This window comes from Colossoma macropomum, unplaced genomic scaffold (assembly GCF_904425465.1).
Source record: "Colossoma macropomum unplaced genomic scaffold, Colossoma_macropomum, whole genome shotgun sequence".
Classification (NCBI taxonomy): Eukaryota; Metazoa; Chordata; class Actinopteri; order Characiformes; family Serrasalmidae; genus Colossoma; species Colossoma macropomum.
Window position 1 is genome coordinate 165,718 of NW_023494804.1, and position 17,081 is coordinate 182,798.

Sequence of the window (17,081 nt, forward strand, 5' to 3'; positions counted from 1 at the left end):
ACGCCGTTTCACAACACTTTCCTGTTTCCCCTACTTTTGAACCATATTTTGAGGGAAAGTGACGTTGCTGAATTAGCGACTGTGTTCAATACGACATTATTTTCATGTTGTTTCAAGCTGATCTTTAAAATAATTTGCTTGTAGGGCATACAGTTCTTGAATATTGCTGTGCACAGAAATGCATGTCTTACGGTTGACCTGTGATCTAAAGTGTTACATAGAGAGCCGCCTCCCCACTGTAGTTGCTGGCGCTGTTCTTCTCCTTAGTGCTGAAATGTGTCGAATTTCATTCATTTCAGCATTTGTGCGCCGTTTCGTTGTATATAACCTCTAAAACGTCCTGTTTAATGCATGCGAAGGTTTTATTACGCATAACTGATGATAATAAACGCAATACATACAGTGAAAAATTAGATTCTGAATTAGAGAGTGGACAATTGAACACTGCGGAGGAATTGTTGGATGCGTTATGGTTCATTTTCTTTCAGTTAGAGACTTTGGAGTGCACAGGTTAACACTACAGAAAGCACAAAGAGACAATACCGGTGCACTGTCAGAATTCATACTCTAGGTGCCGCTATTGGACAACAGTTTTCAAGATCACAGTGTTAATCCGCCATAGTCCCTCCTACAGACTCATACTGATGAATTTATGTAGGAGGTATCAGCGTTTATGCTTTTCGTCTTTGAAAAGCCTGAATCTTTGGAGATTATTAGTTCATTCAAAAAAAGCACGTTTACTTTTCTTGTAACTGTCGCTGGATGATAACATGGCTTTCTGTGTGGATTATTTGCGCTCGTTTGTCGTTTCTCATCATCGTCGGAGATCTACAATGCAGTTAAAATGGCAGACCGTGTTTTTCTTTCTCTGTCTTTACGGGATGGACGTCGTCTTTTGCCAAGCGCGGTATTCCATCCCGGAGGAGATGCCAGAGGGATCCTTTGTGGGAAGCATTGCCAAGGATTTGGGAATCGAGATAAGTAGACTGATTTCAGGAAAAGCTCGAGTTGTAACAAAGGGCGGTCGCCAATATGTGGAACTGAGCAGAGACAAAGGCGCTCTGGTAGTGAAGGAGAGGATAGACCGAGAGGAGCTCTGTAAGCAAACAACGCCCTGCAGCTTCAGCTTTGATCTGATTATTGAGAACCCGATTCAGCTTCATCGCATCACAGTTGAGGTTCAAGATATAAATGATAATTCACCAAAATTTCCGAAAACTACAGTTGATTTGAAAATAAGCGAAAATACAGCTTCTGGGACACGCTTTCCTTTAGATAGCGCTGTAGATATGGACGTAGGTATTAATGGAATACAAAATTACGCTCTTAGTCCTACCAGTAATTTTAAATTAGAAATTCATAACCGGGCTGATGGCAAAAAATATGTAGATATGGTTTTGCAGCGTGAGTTGGATCGAGAAGAGCGTGACGAGCTAAATTTAGTTCTCACTGCATACGACGGAGGATCACCGAAACAATCCAGCATAGTTCAAATTCACATTTCTGTCTTAGATGTTAATGATAATACACCAGTTTGTAAACAGGCTTTATATAAAGCCGAAGTGAAGGAAAATTCCCCGGTAGGTACTGTTTTAACTACAGTAAGCGCTGCTGATGCGGATGAAGGTGTAAATGGTGAAGTCTCATATTCTTTTGCTCAGGCTAGTGAAGACGCAAGGCATGTTTTCGACATAAATTCTGAAACAGGAGAAATTACATTATTGAATCGTTTAGATTACGAGACAGAAAAGAGCTATCAAATAGATATTAAGGCAATGGATAAAGGTACCCTGGCTGACACGTGTAAAGTGATCATAGACGTTGTTGATGTAAACGATAATCCTCCTACCATTCAGCTCATGTCATTTTCTAAGATCATTGCTGAGAATTCTCCAGTAGGAACCACCGTAGCTGTTATTAATGTAGAGGACGCAGATTCTGGTCAAAACGGAGTCGTGCAGTGCAAAATAAATGAAAATATACCGTTTAAAATAGAGTCATCACTCACTGATTATTATGCATTGATTACTGATGAAATTCTTGATCGGGAAAATATAGCTGAATATAACATAACCATATTGGTCAGCGATCAAGGAAGTCCAGCTCTACACAGTGATAAAACACTAACTGTTAAGATTTCAGATGTGAATGATAACGCACCCGTTTTCGACTCTGATCAGTACAGAACCTTTATTACTGAAAACAATTCACCAGGTGTGGCTGTGCTGACCGTTAAAGCACGCGATGCTGACTGGGGCCCAAATGCGCGATTGTCCTATTTTTTGGAGGACAGTGACGTAATGGGCAACCCAGTCATCTCTTTATTGTCCATTGATTCAGATAGCGGAGTTATACATGCTGTGAGGTCATTTGATTATGAGCAGATGAAGAGTTTGACCTTGAACGTGACAGCGCGAGACGGTGGATCCCCTCCATTAAGTTCTGAAGTTATGGTGAGAATCATTGTTCAAGACCAGAACGACAACGCTCCTCAGGTTCTGTACCCAGTACAGACTGGTGGCTCTGTGGTGGCTGAGATTGTGCCTCGTTCAGCAGATGTTGGCTATCTGGTGACTAAAGTGGTGGCTGTTGATGTGGACTCTGGACAGAATGCCTGGCTCTCCTACAAACTCCAGAAAGCCACAGACAGGGCGCTGTTTGAAGTGGGCCCACAGAATGGAGAGATACGGACTGTGCGCCAGGTCACTGATAAAGATGCAGTGAAACAGAAGCTCACTGTTGTTGTGGAGGATAACGGACAGCCGTCTCGCTCAGCTGTAGTGAACATCAATGTAGCTGTAGCGGACAGTTTCCCTGAAATGGTCTCGGAGTTCTCGGACTTTACGCACAGCAAAGAATACAACGATAACCTGACTTTTTACTTAGTTTTAGCTCTGGCTGCTGTTTCTTTCCTTTTCATTACTACTGTAGTAGTTATAATATCAGTGAAGATCTACAGATGGAGACAGTCTCGTATTTTCTATCAGTCCAACCTTCCAGTTATTCCGTACTATCCACCCGGTTACGCAGACACAGGAGTTACTGGAACTCTGCCGCACATGTACAATTATGACGTTTGTATGACGACTAACTCTAGGAAAAGCGACTGTAAATATTCTACACTTGGTGGACAGAGTGTTTTAGTGGTGGACCAAAGTTTCTCAGAGACTCTGCAGCGCGCAATGAAGGAGAAGGAATTACTGGAAAATCCAGAATCTCCAGAAATGGTAGGTAGGTGCTTATTGTATTTATGGTCATTAATTGCTTTTGACTGATACACCTTGTGGTATAGGTTATCTCATATTATTTATTGTGTCTGTTTTTATTTTGTTTAAGTTTAATGATGAACTCTAGAACCAAAGAATTTGCTAATATTTAACATTCAAAATTTCATACATGTTGGAGGTTTGACATACCCTTAGGGCAGCATGATATGATGAGAAATATGTTGGTATTCATATATTAATAATTCCTTGGTCAAAGTCCTTAAACCTTAGAAAATAGCTACCACTTGTAAAAATCAAAATCTCAGAATTCTGGTGAAGGAGAAAGTCCAACATTTAATCTAAGCAATAGCACGACTGGACAATTAGAAAATGTGCTCATTTTAGCAGGATATTTAAAATAATTATGATAATAACTACAAAATTAGTCTCCCGTGAACCCAGAGAAGAAAATTTGAGAAATGTTTCGAAATCTACTGCATACTGACAAAAGGAGCAAGTGTTTTGTTTTTTTTAATACATTCTGTTATTAAAACTTGCCACCTGGCTAAGGTTTTAATGACAACTGAAATGACCCTACATAAGAATATATAAATGCTCATTCCGATTGTCGTCATTCGCTGTAAATGTCACATTTCCCAATTTTGACCAAAATTAACTAAAGTAGCCCTTATGACAGATAAGGTCTATTGGAAGAAATATTTACAAATATATATGAAGGGTTATGTCAGTTGTCATGACAAACGTATATAGGTGTCATGTAAACTCACTGGCAGTACTGTATAAGAAAATGATACCAAAAATGGGGTACCTATGTAAACGACATTTTTCTTCATTTTTTCTTAATTAAAAACAGGTAAACAAGCAGGCTAAACTCTCACCTTGCACCTATTACTTTACACCAAAACATTCCCAGCACATAACACTGTATAAGGGTTAATTAAAAATACAAGAAAGCTTCAGACGATTTAGGACTAAGTGAAGTTTATAGTTTATTAAGAAATCCTGTATTGCTAGATTTCATAGCATGAATGTCGGAGAATAGCATATAGTATTCTTTTCAAATTAAAATAGACAAATTGCTGATTTAAAGCACATCAGTTGAAATATGTAAACCCCGTAAATTTGAGTGGCAAGAAAATATAATACTAATGTGAGATTTTACTTTCTTACATCAACATCAGCTGTTCTCATATAAACACTTCACTGTTTCACGCAAAATCTTCAAACGTATCCTGTGTGATCAGGTGGGAGTGGATGTGCAAAGTGTACTGCGAAATCAGCCCTATGGCTTTTTCATCATTGGTGAAACTGGGAGTGTTACATCTTACTCCTTTCACAGTCTTTTCCTGTATCTACTGCTTTAGAACCATATTTTCAGGGAAAGTGACGTTGCTGAATCAACGACAGAGTTAAACACAACACTATTTTCATGCTGTTTCAAGCTGATCTTTGAAATAATTTGCTTGTAGGTCAGAAAATTCTTGCATATTGCTGTGCACAGAAATGCATGTCTTACGGTTGACCTGTGATCTAAAGTGTTACATAGAGAGCCGCCTCCCCACTGTAGTTGCTGGCGCTGTTCGTCTCCTTAGTGCTGAAATGTGTCGAATTTCATTCCTTTCAGCATTTGTGCGCCGTTTCGTTGTGTATAACCTCTAAAACGTCTTGTTGAATGCATGCGAACTTTTTATTACGCATCAGTGATGATATTAAACGCAAAACATACAGTGAAAAAATGAGATTTTGAATTAGTGGGTGGACAATTGAATATTGCGGAGGAATTGTTGGATGCGTTGTGGCTCATTCTGATTCACTTAGAGACTTTGAAGCGCACGGGTTAGCACTACAGAAAGCACAAAAGAATATGCCGGTGCACTGTCAGAATTCATACTCTAAGTGCCGCTATTGGACAGCAATTGTCAAGATCACAGTGTTAATCCGCCATAGTCCCTCCTACAGTCGCATTCTGACGAATTTATGAAGGAGGTATCAGCGTTTCTTCTTTTCGTCTTTGAAAAGCCTGAATCTCGGGAGAGTATTCGTTTATTAAAAAAAAAAAAAATCACGTTTACTTTTAACTATCGCTGGATGACAACATGGCTTCCTGTGTGGATTATTCGCGCTCGCGTGTCGTTTCCCAGCATCGTCGGAGATCTACAATGCCGTTAAAATGGCAGACCGTGTTTTTCTTTCTCTGTCTTTACGGGATGGACGTCGTCTTTTGCCAAGCGCGGTATTCCATCCCGGAGGAGATGCCAGAGGGATCCTTTGTGGGCAACATCGCCAAGGATTTGGGAATCGAGATAAGTAGACTGATTTCAGGAAAAGCTCGAGTTGTAACAAAGGGCGGTCGCCAATATGTGGAACTGAGCAGAGACAAAGGCGCTCTGGTAGTGAAGGAGAGGATAGACCGAGAGGAGCTCTGTAAGCAAACAACGCCCTGCAGCTTCAGCTTTGATCTGATCATTGAGAACCCGATTCAGCTTCACCGAATCACAGTTGAGGTACAGGATATAAATGATAATGCACCGAAATTTCCGAAAGCTGTAGTTAATATGAAAATTAGCGAAAATACAGCTTCTGGGACACGCTTTCCTTTAGACAGCGCTGTAGATATGGACGTAGGTATTAATGGAATTCAAAATTATGCTCTCACTCCCACCGGTAATTTCAAACTGGACGTTAATAACCGGGCTGATGGCAAGAAATATGTAGAAATGATTTTGCAGCACGAGCTGGACCGAGAAGAGCGTGACGAGCTAAAATTAGTTCTTACTGCCTACGACGGTGGATCACCCAAGAAATCCAGCACAGTTCAAATTCACATTTCTGTATTAGATGTTAATGATAATACACCAGTATGTAAACAGGCTCTATATAAAGCAGAAGTGAAGGAAAATTCCCCAGTAGGTACTGTTTTAACTACAGTAAGCGCTGCTGATGCGGATGAAGGTGTAAATGGAGAGGTCTCATATTCTTTTGCTCAGGCTAGTGAAGATGCAAGACATGTTTTCGATATTAATTCGGAAACAGGAGAAATTACATTGTTAAATATTTTAGATTACGAGACAGAAAAGGCCTTTCAACTAGACATTAAAGCAATGGACAAAGGAGGTCTTGCAGATACGTGTAAAGTAGTCATAGACGTTGTTGATGTAAACGATAATCCTCCCACCATTCAGCTCATGTCATTTTCTAACACCATCGCTGAGAATTCTCCAGTAGGAACCACCGTAGCTGTTATTAATGTAGAGGACGCAGATTCTGGTCAAAACGGAGTCGTGCAGTGCAAAATAAATGAACACATTCCGTTTAAAATAGAGTCATCACTCACTGATTATTATGCACTGATTACTGATGACATTCTTGATCGGGAAAATATAGCTGAATATAACATAACTATTTTGGTCAGCGATCAAGGAAGTCCAGCTCTACACAGTAATAAAACACTCACTGTTAAGATTTCAGATGTGAATGATAACGCACCCGTTTTCGACTCTGATCAGTACAGAACCTTTATTACTGAAAACAATTCACCAGGTGTGGCTGTGCTGACCGTTAAAGCACGCGATGCTGACTGGGGCCCAAATGCGAGAGTGTCCTATTTTTTGGAGGGCAGTGACGTAATGGGCAACCCAGTAAGTTCTTTGGTGTCCATTAATTCAGATAGCGGAGTTATACATGCTGTGAGGTCATTTGATTATGAGCAGATGAAGAGTTTGACCTTTAACGTGACAGCGCGAGACGGTGGATCCCCTCCACTAAGTTCTGAAGTTATGGTGACAATCATTGTTCAAGACCAGAACGACAACGCTCCTCAGGTTCTGTACCCAGTACAGACTGGTGGCTCTGTGGTGGCTGAGATTGTGCCTCGTTCAGCAGATGTTGGCTATCTGGTGACTAAAGTGGTGGCTGTTGATGTGGACTCTGGACAGAATGCCTGGCTCTCCTACAAACTCCAGAAAGCCACAGACAGGGCGCTGTTTGAAGTGGGCCCACAGAATGGAGAGATACGGACTGTGCGCCAGGTCACTGATAAAGATGCAGTGAAACAGAAGCTCACTGTTGTTGTGGAGGATAACGGACAGCCGTCTCGCTCAGCTGTAGTGAACATCAATGTAGCTGTAGCGGACAGTTTCCCTGAAATGGTCTCGGAGTTCTCGGACTTTACGCACAGCAAAGAATACAACGATAACCTGACTTTTTACTTAGTTTTAGCTCTGGCTGCTGTTTCTTTCCTTTTCATTACTACTGTAGTAGTTATAATATCAGTGAAGATCTACAGATGGAGACAGTCTCGTATTTTCTATCAGTCCAGTCTCCCAGTTATTCCGTACTATCCACCCGGTTACGCAGACACAGGAGTTACTGGAACTCTGCCGCACATGTATAATTATGACGTTTGTATGACGACAAACTCGAGGAAAAGTGACTGTAAATATTCTACACTTGGTGGACAGAGTGTTTTAGTGGTGGACCAAAGTTTCTCAGAGACTCTGCAGCGCGCAATGAAGGAGAAGGAATTACTGGAAAATCCAGAATCTCCTGAAATGGTAGGTAGTTGTTTAATTTATTTGTGGTAATTAATTGGTTTTGACTCATATATGTTGCTTTAGACGTCATCTCATATCATTTCTTGTGTCTGTTTTTATTTTGTTTAACTTCGATGATGAACTCTAGAACCAAAGTATTTGCTAATATTTGACGTTTAAAATTTCATAGAAATTGGCGGTGTGACATCCCCTTAGGGTACCATGATACAATGAGCAACATGTTGGTATTCATATATTATTAAGTCCTAGATCAGAGTCCTAAAACCCTGGAAAATGGCTACCATAAGTAAAAATCAAAATCTCAGAATACTGGTGAAGGAGAAAGTCCAAATTTTAATCTAAGCTTTGGACAATAATGGACAATTATTACATGTGCTAATTTTAGTAGGACATTATAAATAATCATGGTAGCTACAAAATCAGTCTCCTGGAAACACAGAGAAGAACAAATTTAGAATCGTGTAGAAATCTACTGCATACTGACAAAACGAGCAAGCTTGTTTTAAGTACATAGAGTTCTGTTATTACAACTTTCCCCACCGAGGCGAAGGAAGTAACAGTAAGTGGATTATAAAATAATTGGTAAAACTTCACTGTATGGTTCACTTCATGAGGTCATATGTCACCTACATAAGCTTGTCATGACAACTGACATAACCCTACATACGGACTTATAAATGCTCATTTCAAATGGCGTCTCCCGCTGTAAATGTCACATTTCCCAATTTTCACCAGTTAGCTAAAGTAGCCCTTTTGACACATGGTGCTTATTGGAAGAAACATTTATAAATATGTTAATAGGGGTTTTGTCAGCTGTCATGACAAACTTATGTAGTTATCATGTACACTCATTAACAGTACTCAATAGGAAAGTGAAATCAAATCATCAATTGAGGTACATATGTAAAGGACAGTTTACTTCCTTTTCTTAAATACAAAACAGTAAATAAACGGGCTAAACACTCTCATTGAACCTATTACTTTACACCAAAACATTCCAAGCACATAACACTGTATACGTGTGTTAGTTAGAAATAGAGGGAGGCTTCAGACGATTTAGAAACAAATCAAATTTATTATTAAATTATCTACTGCTAGACTTTTTAGCATGTATGTCTGAGAATAGCATATATATATTTTTTTCACTTCAAATCAAACTAGAGAAATTGCTGATTTAAAGCACATCAGTTCAAATATGTAACCTAAATCAGTGTGAGTGCCAAGAAAATTAGAAGTGTTACATCTTAAACTATTTCACAAAACCTTTCCTGTCTCCGCTACTTCCGAATTATATTTTATAAGAAGCTGACGTTGCTGAATTAAGGACGAGTTAAATATAACAATATTTTCATGCTGTTTCAAGCTGATCTTTATAATGATTTGCTTGTAGGTCATACAGTTCTTGAAGATTGTTATACTCAGAAATGCATGTCTTAAGGCTGACCTGTGATCTAAAGTGTTACATAGAGAACCCCCTCCTTATTGAAGTTGCTGGCGCTGTCCTTCTCCTTAGTGCTGAAATGTGTCCAATTTCATTCACTTCAGCATTTGTGCGCCGTTTCTTTGCATATAACCTTTAAAACGTCTTGTTGAATGCATGCAAAGTTGTTAATAACTTTAGCGGATTATATTATGCGCAAAATATCCAATGAAATTTTGAGATTGTGAATGAATGGGTGGACACTTTTATGTTGCGGAGGAATTGTTGGATGCGTTAAGGTTCTTTCTGTGTCACTTAGAGACTTTGGAGTGCACAGTTTAGCACTGCAGAAAACACAAGGAGAAAATGCCGGTGCAGTGTCAAAATCCATACTCTAAGTGCCGCTATTGGACAACAGTTCTGAAGATCATCGTGTAAATCCGCCATAGTCCCTCCTACAGTCTCATACTGACGAATTTATGAAGGAGGTATCAGCGTTTCTTCTTTTCGTCTTTGAAAAGCCTGAATCTCGGGAGATTATTAGTTTGTTTAAAAAAAATCACGTTTACTTTCTTTTATCTTTCGCTGGATGAAAACATGGCTTTCTGTGTGGATTATTCGCGCTCGTTTGTCGTTTCACATCATCGTCGGAGATCTACAATGCAGTTAAAATGGCAGACCGTGTTTTTCTTTCTCTGTCTTTACGGGATGGACGTCGTCTTTTGCCAAGCGCGGTATTCCATCCCGGAGGAGATGCCAGAGGGATCCTTTGTGGGCAACATCGCCAAGGATTTGGGAATCGAGATAAGTAGACTGATTTCAGGAAAAGCTCGAGTTGTAACAAAGGGCGGTCGCCAATATGTGGAACTGAGCAGAGACAAAGGCGCTCTGGTAGTGAAGGAGAGGATAGACCGAGAGGAGCTCTGTAAGCAAACAACGCCCTGCAGCTTCAGCTTTGATCTGATCATTGAGAACCCGATTCAGCTTCATCGAATCACAGTTGAGGTGCACGATATAAATGACAACGCTCCAATATTTCCTAAAGATACTGTAAATTTAGAAATTAGTGAAAGTACAGCATCAGGGAAACGCTTTCCTTTAGACAGCGCTGTAGATAGGGACGTAGGAATTAATGGAATACAAAGCTATGCGCTTAGCCGTACTGACCATTTCAAGCTGGACGTACATAACCAGCTCGATGGCCAGAAGAACATAGAAATGATTTTGCAGCGTGAACTGGATCGAGAGGAGCGCGATCAGCTAAAATTAGTTCTCACTGCTTACGACGGAGGATCACCTAAAAAAACGAGCACAGTTCGAATTCATATTAAAGTATTAGATGTTAATGATAATACACCAGTTTGTAAACAGTCTATTTATAAAGTCGAAGTGAAGGAGAATTCTCCAATTGGTACAATTCTAACTACAGTAAGCGTTGCTGATGCTGATGAAGGTGTAAATGGAGAGGTCTCATATTCTTTTGCTCAGGCTAGTAAAGAAGCCAGGAATCTTTTTGGGATAAACTGGGAAACAGGAGAAATTACAACATTAGATCTATTAGATTACGAGAGAGAAAAAAGCTATCAATTAAATGTCGAAGCAAAGGACAAAGGAGGTCTTGCAGATACGTGTAAAGTTGTCTTTGACCTTCTAGATGTAAACGATAATCCTCCCACCATTCAGCTCATGTCATTTTCTAACACCATTGCTGAGAATTCTCCAGTAGGAACCACCGTAGCTGTTATTAATGTAGAGGACGCAGATTCTGGTGAAAACGGAGTCGTGCAGTGCAAAATAAATGAAAATATACCGTTTAAAATAGAGTCATCACTCACTGACTATTATGCACTGATTAGTGATGAAATTCTTGATCGGGAAAATATAGCTGAATATAATATAACCATATTTGTCAGCGATCAAGGAAGTCCAGCTCTACACAGTAATAAAACACTCACTGTTAAGATTTCAGATGTGAATGATAACGCACCCGTTTTCGACTCTGATCAGTACAGAACCTTTATTACTGAAAACAATTCACCAGGTGTGGCTGTGCTGACCGTTAAAGCACGCGATGCTGACTGGGGCCCAAATGCGCGACTGTCCTATTTTTTGGAGGACAGTGACGTAATGGGCAACCCAGTAAGTTCTTTGGTGTCCATTAATTCAGATAGTGGAGTTATACATGCTGTGAGGTCATTTGATTATGAGCAGATGAAGAGTTTGACCTTTAACGTGACAGCGCGAGACGGTGGATCCCCTCCACTAAGTTCTGAAGTTATGGTGACAATCATTGTTCAAGACCAGAACGACAACGCTCCTCAGGTTCTGTACCCAGTACAGACTGGCGGCTCTGTGGTGGCTGAGATTGTGCCTCGTTCAGCAGATGTTGGCTATCTGGTCACTAAAGTGGTGGCTGTTGATGTGGACTCTGGACAGAATGCCTGGCTCTCCTACAAACTCCAGAAAGCCACAGACAGGGCGCTGTTTGAAGTGGGCCCACAGAATGGAGAGATACGGACTGTGCGCCAGGTCACTGATAAAGATGCAGTGAAACAGAAGCTCACTGTTGTTGTGGAGGATAACGGACAGCCGTCTCGCTCAGCTGTAGTGAACATCAATGTAGCTGTAGCAGACAGTTTCCCTGAAGTGGTCTCGGAGTTCTCGGACTTTACGCACAGCAAAGAATACAACGATAACCTGACTTTTTACTTAGTTTTAGCTCTGGCTGCTGTTTCTTTCCTTTTCATTACTACTGTAGTAGTTATAATATCAGTGAAGATCTACAGATGGAGACAGTCTCGTATTTTCTATCAGTCCAGTCTCCCAGTTATTCCGTACTATCCACCCGGTTACGCAGACACAGGAGTTACTGGAACTCTGCCGCACATGTACAATTATGACGTCTGTATGACGACAAACTCGAGGAAAAGTGACTGTAAATATTCTACACTTGGTGGACAGAGTGTTTTAGTGGTGGATCAAAGTTTCTCAGAGACTCTGCAGCGCGCGATGAAAGAGAAGGAATTACTGGAAAATCCAGAATCTCCTGAAACGGTAGGACATAACTTTGTTTATATTCTGTGATTTATTAAGTCTGCTGAACGTTTGCCACTTTAATATATATTTTTTTTTTTTACACTTCCAAATTATCCCGTGTTGCTAGTACAGTCATACGATATTCTAAGGCATACGTGAAGCATTATAGTGCATGACATAAGCCTGTGTAAGGTTTTAAGTAGTTTTACTTGCACATGTAGCTCTTTATAAAGCAGAATTTCTAAAGTCAGATTTCATGACACATTATATTTGTTTACAAGAACGTTGTAGACGTTAATGTTGTAATTCACTTTTACTATTCAAAGAGTTTTATTTTTGCCTGTTACAGGCTTTACTGAAGTGTTTATACCCAATAAATATTTACCCTGATGTACACCTGGTCATATACCATAACATCGTAATATTGTTTTGTACTGTTTTGGCATATAAGTATAAACATTTATAAACAATTATACAAGCTGCCTTTCTGAGGTATTATATATGCCATGTAGTGGCTTATAAATGCATTCATAAAATATTTTGAAGATATTGTTCCCCAGAACTTTGACCGTTATTTATTTTGTTTTATTTCACATTGTTAAGTTTTAAACCCTTAAAATCTCAGGCTTATTACGTGACTTCAAAGCAACCTGGGTGAGCTTGTTTTAGGTTGTAAAAGATTGTATTACAATTTGTGCTCGCCAGTGGGCCCTCATCATTTAAGGGAACAAGTTATTTTTTTTATTATTTTTTTTTTAATTATTTATTCCTTTATTTTAATACATGAATGTACGTTGTCTGCCTCTTTTTGGCATTCATAAAAAATAATTCCTAATCCAGCGGAAAGAATATGCATTTGGTTATTTCGTTGAATAGTTCGATGTAGTTAATTATATGATAGATTTTAGTGCTTCGTGATTAGCATATTTTCTTTCTGCTGATTTGTTATTATTTGCTTCTACATCATAATGTCACGCATCCCTCTGGATTAGACTCACACACGAACTCCATTTCCAGAATCCCTTTGTACATCTCGTGAATGTTGTACTTCTGCAATCCACCAATCACCGTTCACAGTCACCTGAAGTTTGATCTGTTGCACCTGCTCTGTTGCTCATGTGACCGGTCTTAGTTTGGTTTATAAGCCCGCGCTTTAAACTAGTTACTTTGCGAGGAAATGCTTCTCCCAGTAGAGTTACTGAACGTTTCCTGATTGTTGTTTTGCCTTATTGTGTATTTTTCTGGATTTTCTGACTTCGCCTTTTTGCCTTTGCTCTTTGTGGATCTGGTTGCCTTTGTTATATTTGCCCTTTGTTGTCTTTTGTCTTTTCGGATTTGACCCTTTTTAACCACGAACGTCTGACTGGTTCTGTCACGTTACACATATTTCAGTTTTAGAATATTGTTGAAGCATTTTGTGCACAGAAAAGCATGGTTTCAAATCAAAATTATTCAAAATATGACTTACATATTTCTATAAAGCTGACTGAAATGGTGAAAGACACTTCACATTGTCCTTCTTCCTCAGACGTGCTTACTAAGTGGTTCTTAATTTTACTCTGTCACTGGCGCTGTTCATTTCTATAGTGCTGAAATGCTGAACGCTCCCTGTGACAGAAATTTGATCTGTTTGACTCTTTGAAGTGGTATATATTTTAATAGTCTCCGCTAAGCTTGTCCAAAATTTTGATTTAGCATATGAGAAAAATGCCTGAAGTAACTTATGATGTTTAGAATGGACATATAAACAAAATGCAAATGGTGTTTGATTTATTATGTTTCTGTTTCATTCAGAACGTCTAAAGTACATACTTTGCCACTGCAGAATATTTTTAGTTTTTTCATAACTAGTTATAATCTACATGCAGGATGTACTTTTCTTAGAGCAGTGCAGTTCCAGAGTTTATACTCTAAGGGCCGCTATTGGACCACAATAGTGAGACTAAAGTGGAAACCCGCTATAGTCCCACCTACAGTCTCACTCTGACACTTTTAATGTAGGAGGTATTTTTCATTCTTTTCTCTGCAATGAACCGTTTGTATCTGGTGCAGTCATTGATTCATTTTTCCTAATCACTTTTACTTTTTACCGTAACTGTCGCTGGTGGATTGCATGACTCGATAAATGGATTATTTGCGCTCTTGTGTCGTTTTTAATCATCGTCGGAGATCTACAATGCAGTTAAAATGGCAGACCGTGTTTTTCTTTCTCTGTCTTCACGGGTTGGACGTCGTCTTTTGCCAAGCGCGGTATTCCATCCCGGAGGAGATGCCAGAGGGATCCTTTGTGGGCAACATCGCCAAGGATTTGGGAATCGAGATAAGTAGACTGATTTCAGGAAAAGCTCGAGTTGTAACAAAGGGCGGTCGCCAGTATGTGGAACTGAACAGAGACAAAGGCGCTCTGGTAGTGAAAGGAGAGGATAGACCGAGAGGAGCTCTGTAAGCAAACAACGCCCTGCAGCTTCAGCTTTGATCTGATCATTGAAAACCCGATTCAGCTTCACCGAATCACAGTAGAGGTGCAGGATATAAATGATAATGCTCCAAAATTTCCGAAAACTACTGTAAATATGAAGATCAGCGAAAATACAGGATCTGGGACACGCTTTCCTTTAGACAGTGCTGTAGATATGGACGTAGGTATGAATGGAATTCAAAGTTATGCTCTCAGTCCCACCAGTAATTTCAAATTGGAAATAAATAACCAGCCAGATGGTAAAAAATATGTAGAAATGATGTTTGCATCATGAGCTAGATCGAGAAGAACACAGTGAGCTAAAATTGGTTCTCACTGCCTACGATGGAGGTTCGCAGAAAAAATCTAGCACAGTTCAAATTCATATCTCTGTGTTAGATGCTAATGATAATACACCAGTATGTGAAACGATACTTTATAAAGTCGAAGTGAAGGAGAATTCTCCAATTGGTACAATTTTAACTAGAATAAGCGCTGCTGATGCTGATGAAGGTGTAAATGGGGGGGTCTCGTATTCTTTTGCTCAGGCCAGTGAAGAGGCAAGACATGTTTTCGATATACATTCGGAAACAGGAGACATAACGTTGTTAAATCTCTTAGATTACGAGACAGAAAAGAGCTATCAATTGAATATCAAGGCAATGGATAAAGGAGGTCTTTCAGACACATGTAAAGTGATCATAGACGTTGTTGATGTAAACGATAATCCTCCCACCATTCAGCTCATGTCATTTTCTAACACCATTGCTGAGAATTCTCCAGTAGGAACCACCGTAGCTGTTATTAATGTAGAGGACGAAGATTCTGGTGAAAACGGAGTCGTGCAGTGCAAAATAAATGAAAATATACCGTTTAAAATAGAGTCATCACTCACTGATTATTATGCACTGATTACTGATGACATTCTTGATCGAGAAAATATAGCTGAATATAACATAACCATATTGGTCAGCGATCAAGGAAGTCCAGCTCTACACAGGAATAAAACACTCACTGTTAAGATTTCAGATGTGAATGATAACGCACCCGTTTTCGACTCTGATCAGTACAGAACCTTTATTACTGAAAACAATTCACCAGGTGTGGCTGTGCTGACCGTTAAAGCACGCGATGCTGACTGGGGTCCAAATGCGCGAGTGTCCTATTTTTTGGAGGGCAGTGACGTAATGGGCAACCCAGTCAGTACTTTAGCGTCCATTAATTCAGATAGCGGAGTTATACATGCTGTAAGGTCATTTGATTATGAGCAGATGAAGAGTTTGACCTTTAACGTGACAGCGCGAGACGGTGGATCCCCTCCACTAAGTTCTGAAGTTATCGTGACAATCATTGTTCAAGACCAGAACGACAACGCTCCTCAGGTTCTGTACCCAGTACAGACTGGTGGCTCTGTGGTGGCTGAGATTGTGCCTCGTTCAGCAGATGTTGGCTATCTGGTGACTAAAGTGGTGGCTGTTGATGTGGACTCTGGACAGAATGCCTGGCTCTCCTACAAACTCCAGAAAGCCACAGACAGGGCGCTGTTTGAAGTGGGCCCACAGAATGGAGAGATACGGACTGTGCGCCAGGTGACTGATAAAGATGCAGTGAGACAGAAGCTCACTGTTGTTGTGGAGGATAACGGACAGCCGTCTCGCTCAGCTGTAGTCAACATCAATGTAGCTGTAGCGGACAGTTTCCCTGAAGTGGTCTCGGAGTTCTCGGACTTTACGCACAGCAAAGAATACAACGATAACCTGACTTTTTACTTAGTTTTAGCTCTGGCTGCTGTTTCTTTCCTTTTCATTACTACTGTAGTAGTTATAATATCAGTGAAGATCTACAGATGGAGACAGTCTCGTATTTTCTATCAGTCCAGTCTCCCAGTTATTCCGTACTATCCACCCGGTTACGCAGACACAGGAGTTACTGGAACTCTGCCGCACATGTACAATTATGACGTCTGTATGACGACAAACTCGAGGAAAAGTGACTGTAAATATTCTACACTTGGTGGACAGAGTGTTTTAGTGGTGGACCAAAGTTTCTCAGAGACTCTGCAGCGCGCGATGAAGGAGAAGGAATTACTGGAAAATGCAGTATCTCCGGAAATGGTAGGTAGTTGTTTAATTTATTTGTGGTAATTAATTGGTTTTGACTCATATATATATATATTGCTGTAGACGTCATCTCATATCATTTCTTGTGTCTTATTTTGTTTAACTTCGATGATGAACTCTAGAACCAAAGTATTTGCTAATATTTGACATTTAAAATTTCATCGAAGTTGGCGGTGTGACATACCCTTAGGGCAGCATGATATAATGAGCAATATGTTGGTATTCATGTATTATTAAGTCCTAGATCAGAGTCCTAAAACCCTGGAA

At 39.9% G+C, this 17,081-nt stretch overlaps 2 protein-coding genes across 17 annotated transcripts in view; both read left to right on the top strand.

Moving 5' to 3' along the window:
* Positions 1-17,081, top strand: part of LOC118824489 (protocadherin gamma-C5-like) — a 216,995-nt gene that overhangs the window by 71,208 nt on the left and 128,706 nt on the right. For 2 of the 16 annotated variants that reach the window (XM_036594686.1, XM_036594695.1), the window contains exon 1: positions 9,420-12,254. The exons of 13 other annotated variants lie outside the window; for them this stretch is intronic. In XM_036594686.1, coding sequence (XP_036450579.1) covers positions 9,798-12,254 — 2,457 coding nt within the window. In that variant the 5' untranslated portion in view covers positions 9,420-9,797. Of the gene's footprint in view, positions 1-5,281; positions 7,781-9,419; positions 12,255-17,081 lie in introns of those variants that run through there. One more of the 16 variants, XM_036594696.1, reaches the window with a different exon arrangement.
* On the top strand, positions 199-4,027 carry LOC118824494 (protocadherin beta-16). The gene has a single exon (XM_036594716.1). It carries the CDS (start codon positions 771-773, stop codon positions 3,273-3,275), a length of 2,505 nt encoding a protein of 834 aa, XP_036450609.1. The 5' UTR covers positions 199-770; the 3' UTR covers positions 3,276-4,027.

What these genes read in the sequence shown, in the direction of transcription:
- LOC118824494 (XM_036594716.1), top strand. Translation starts at nt 771, where the DNA reads ATGGCTTTCTGTGTGGATTATTTGCGCTCGTTTGTCGTTTCTCATCAT.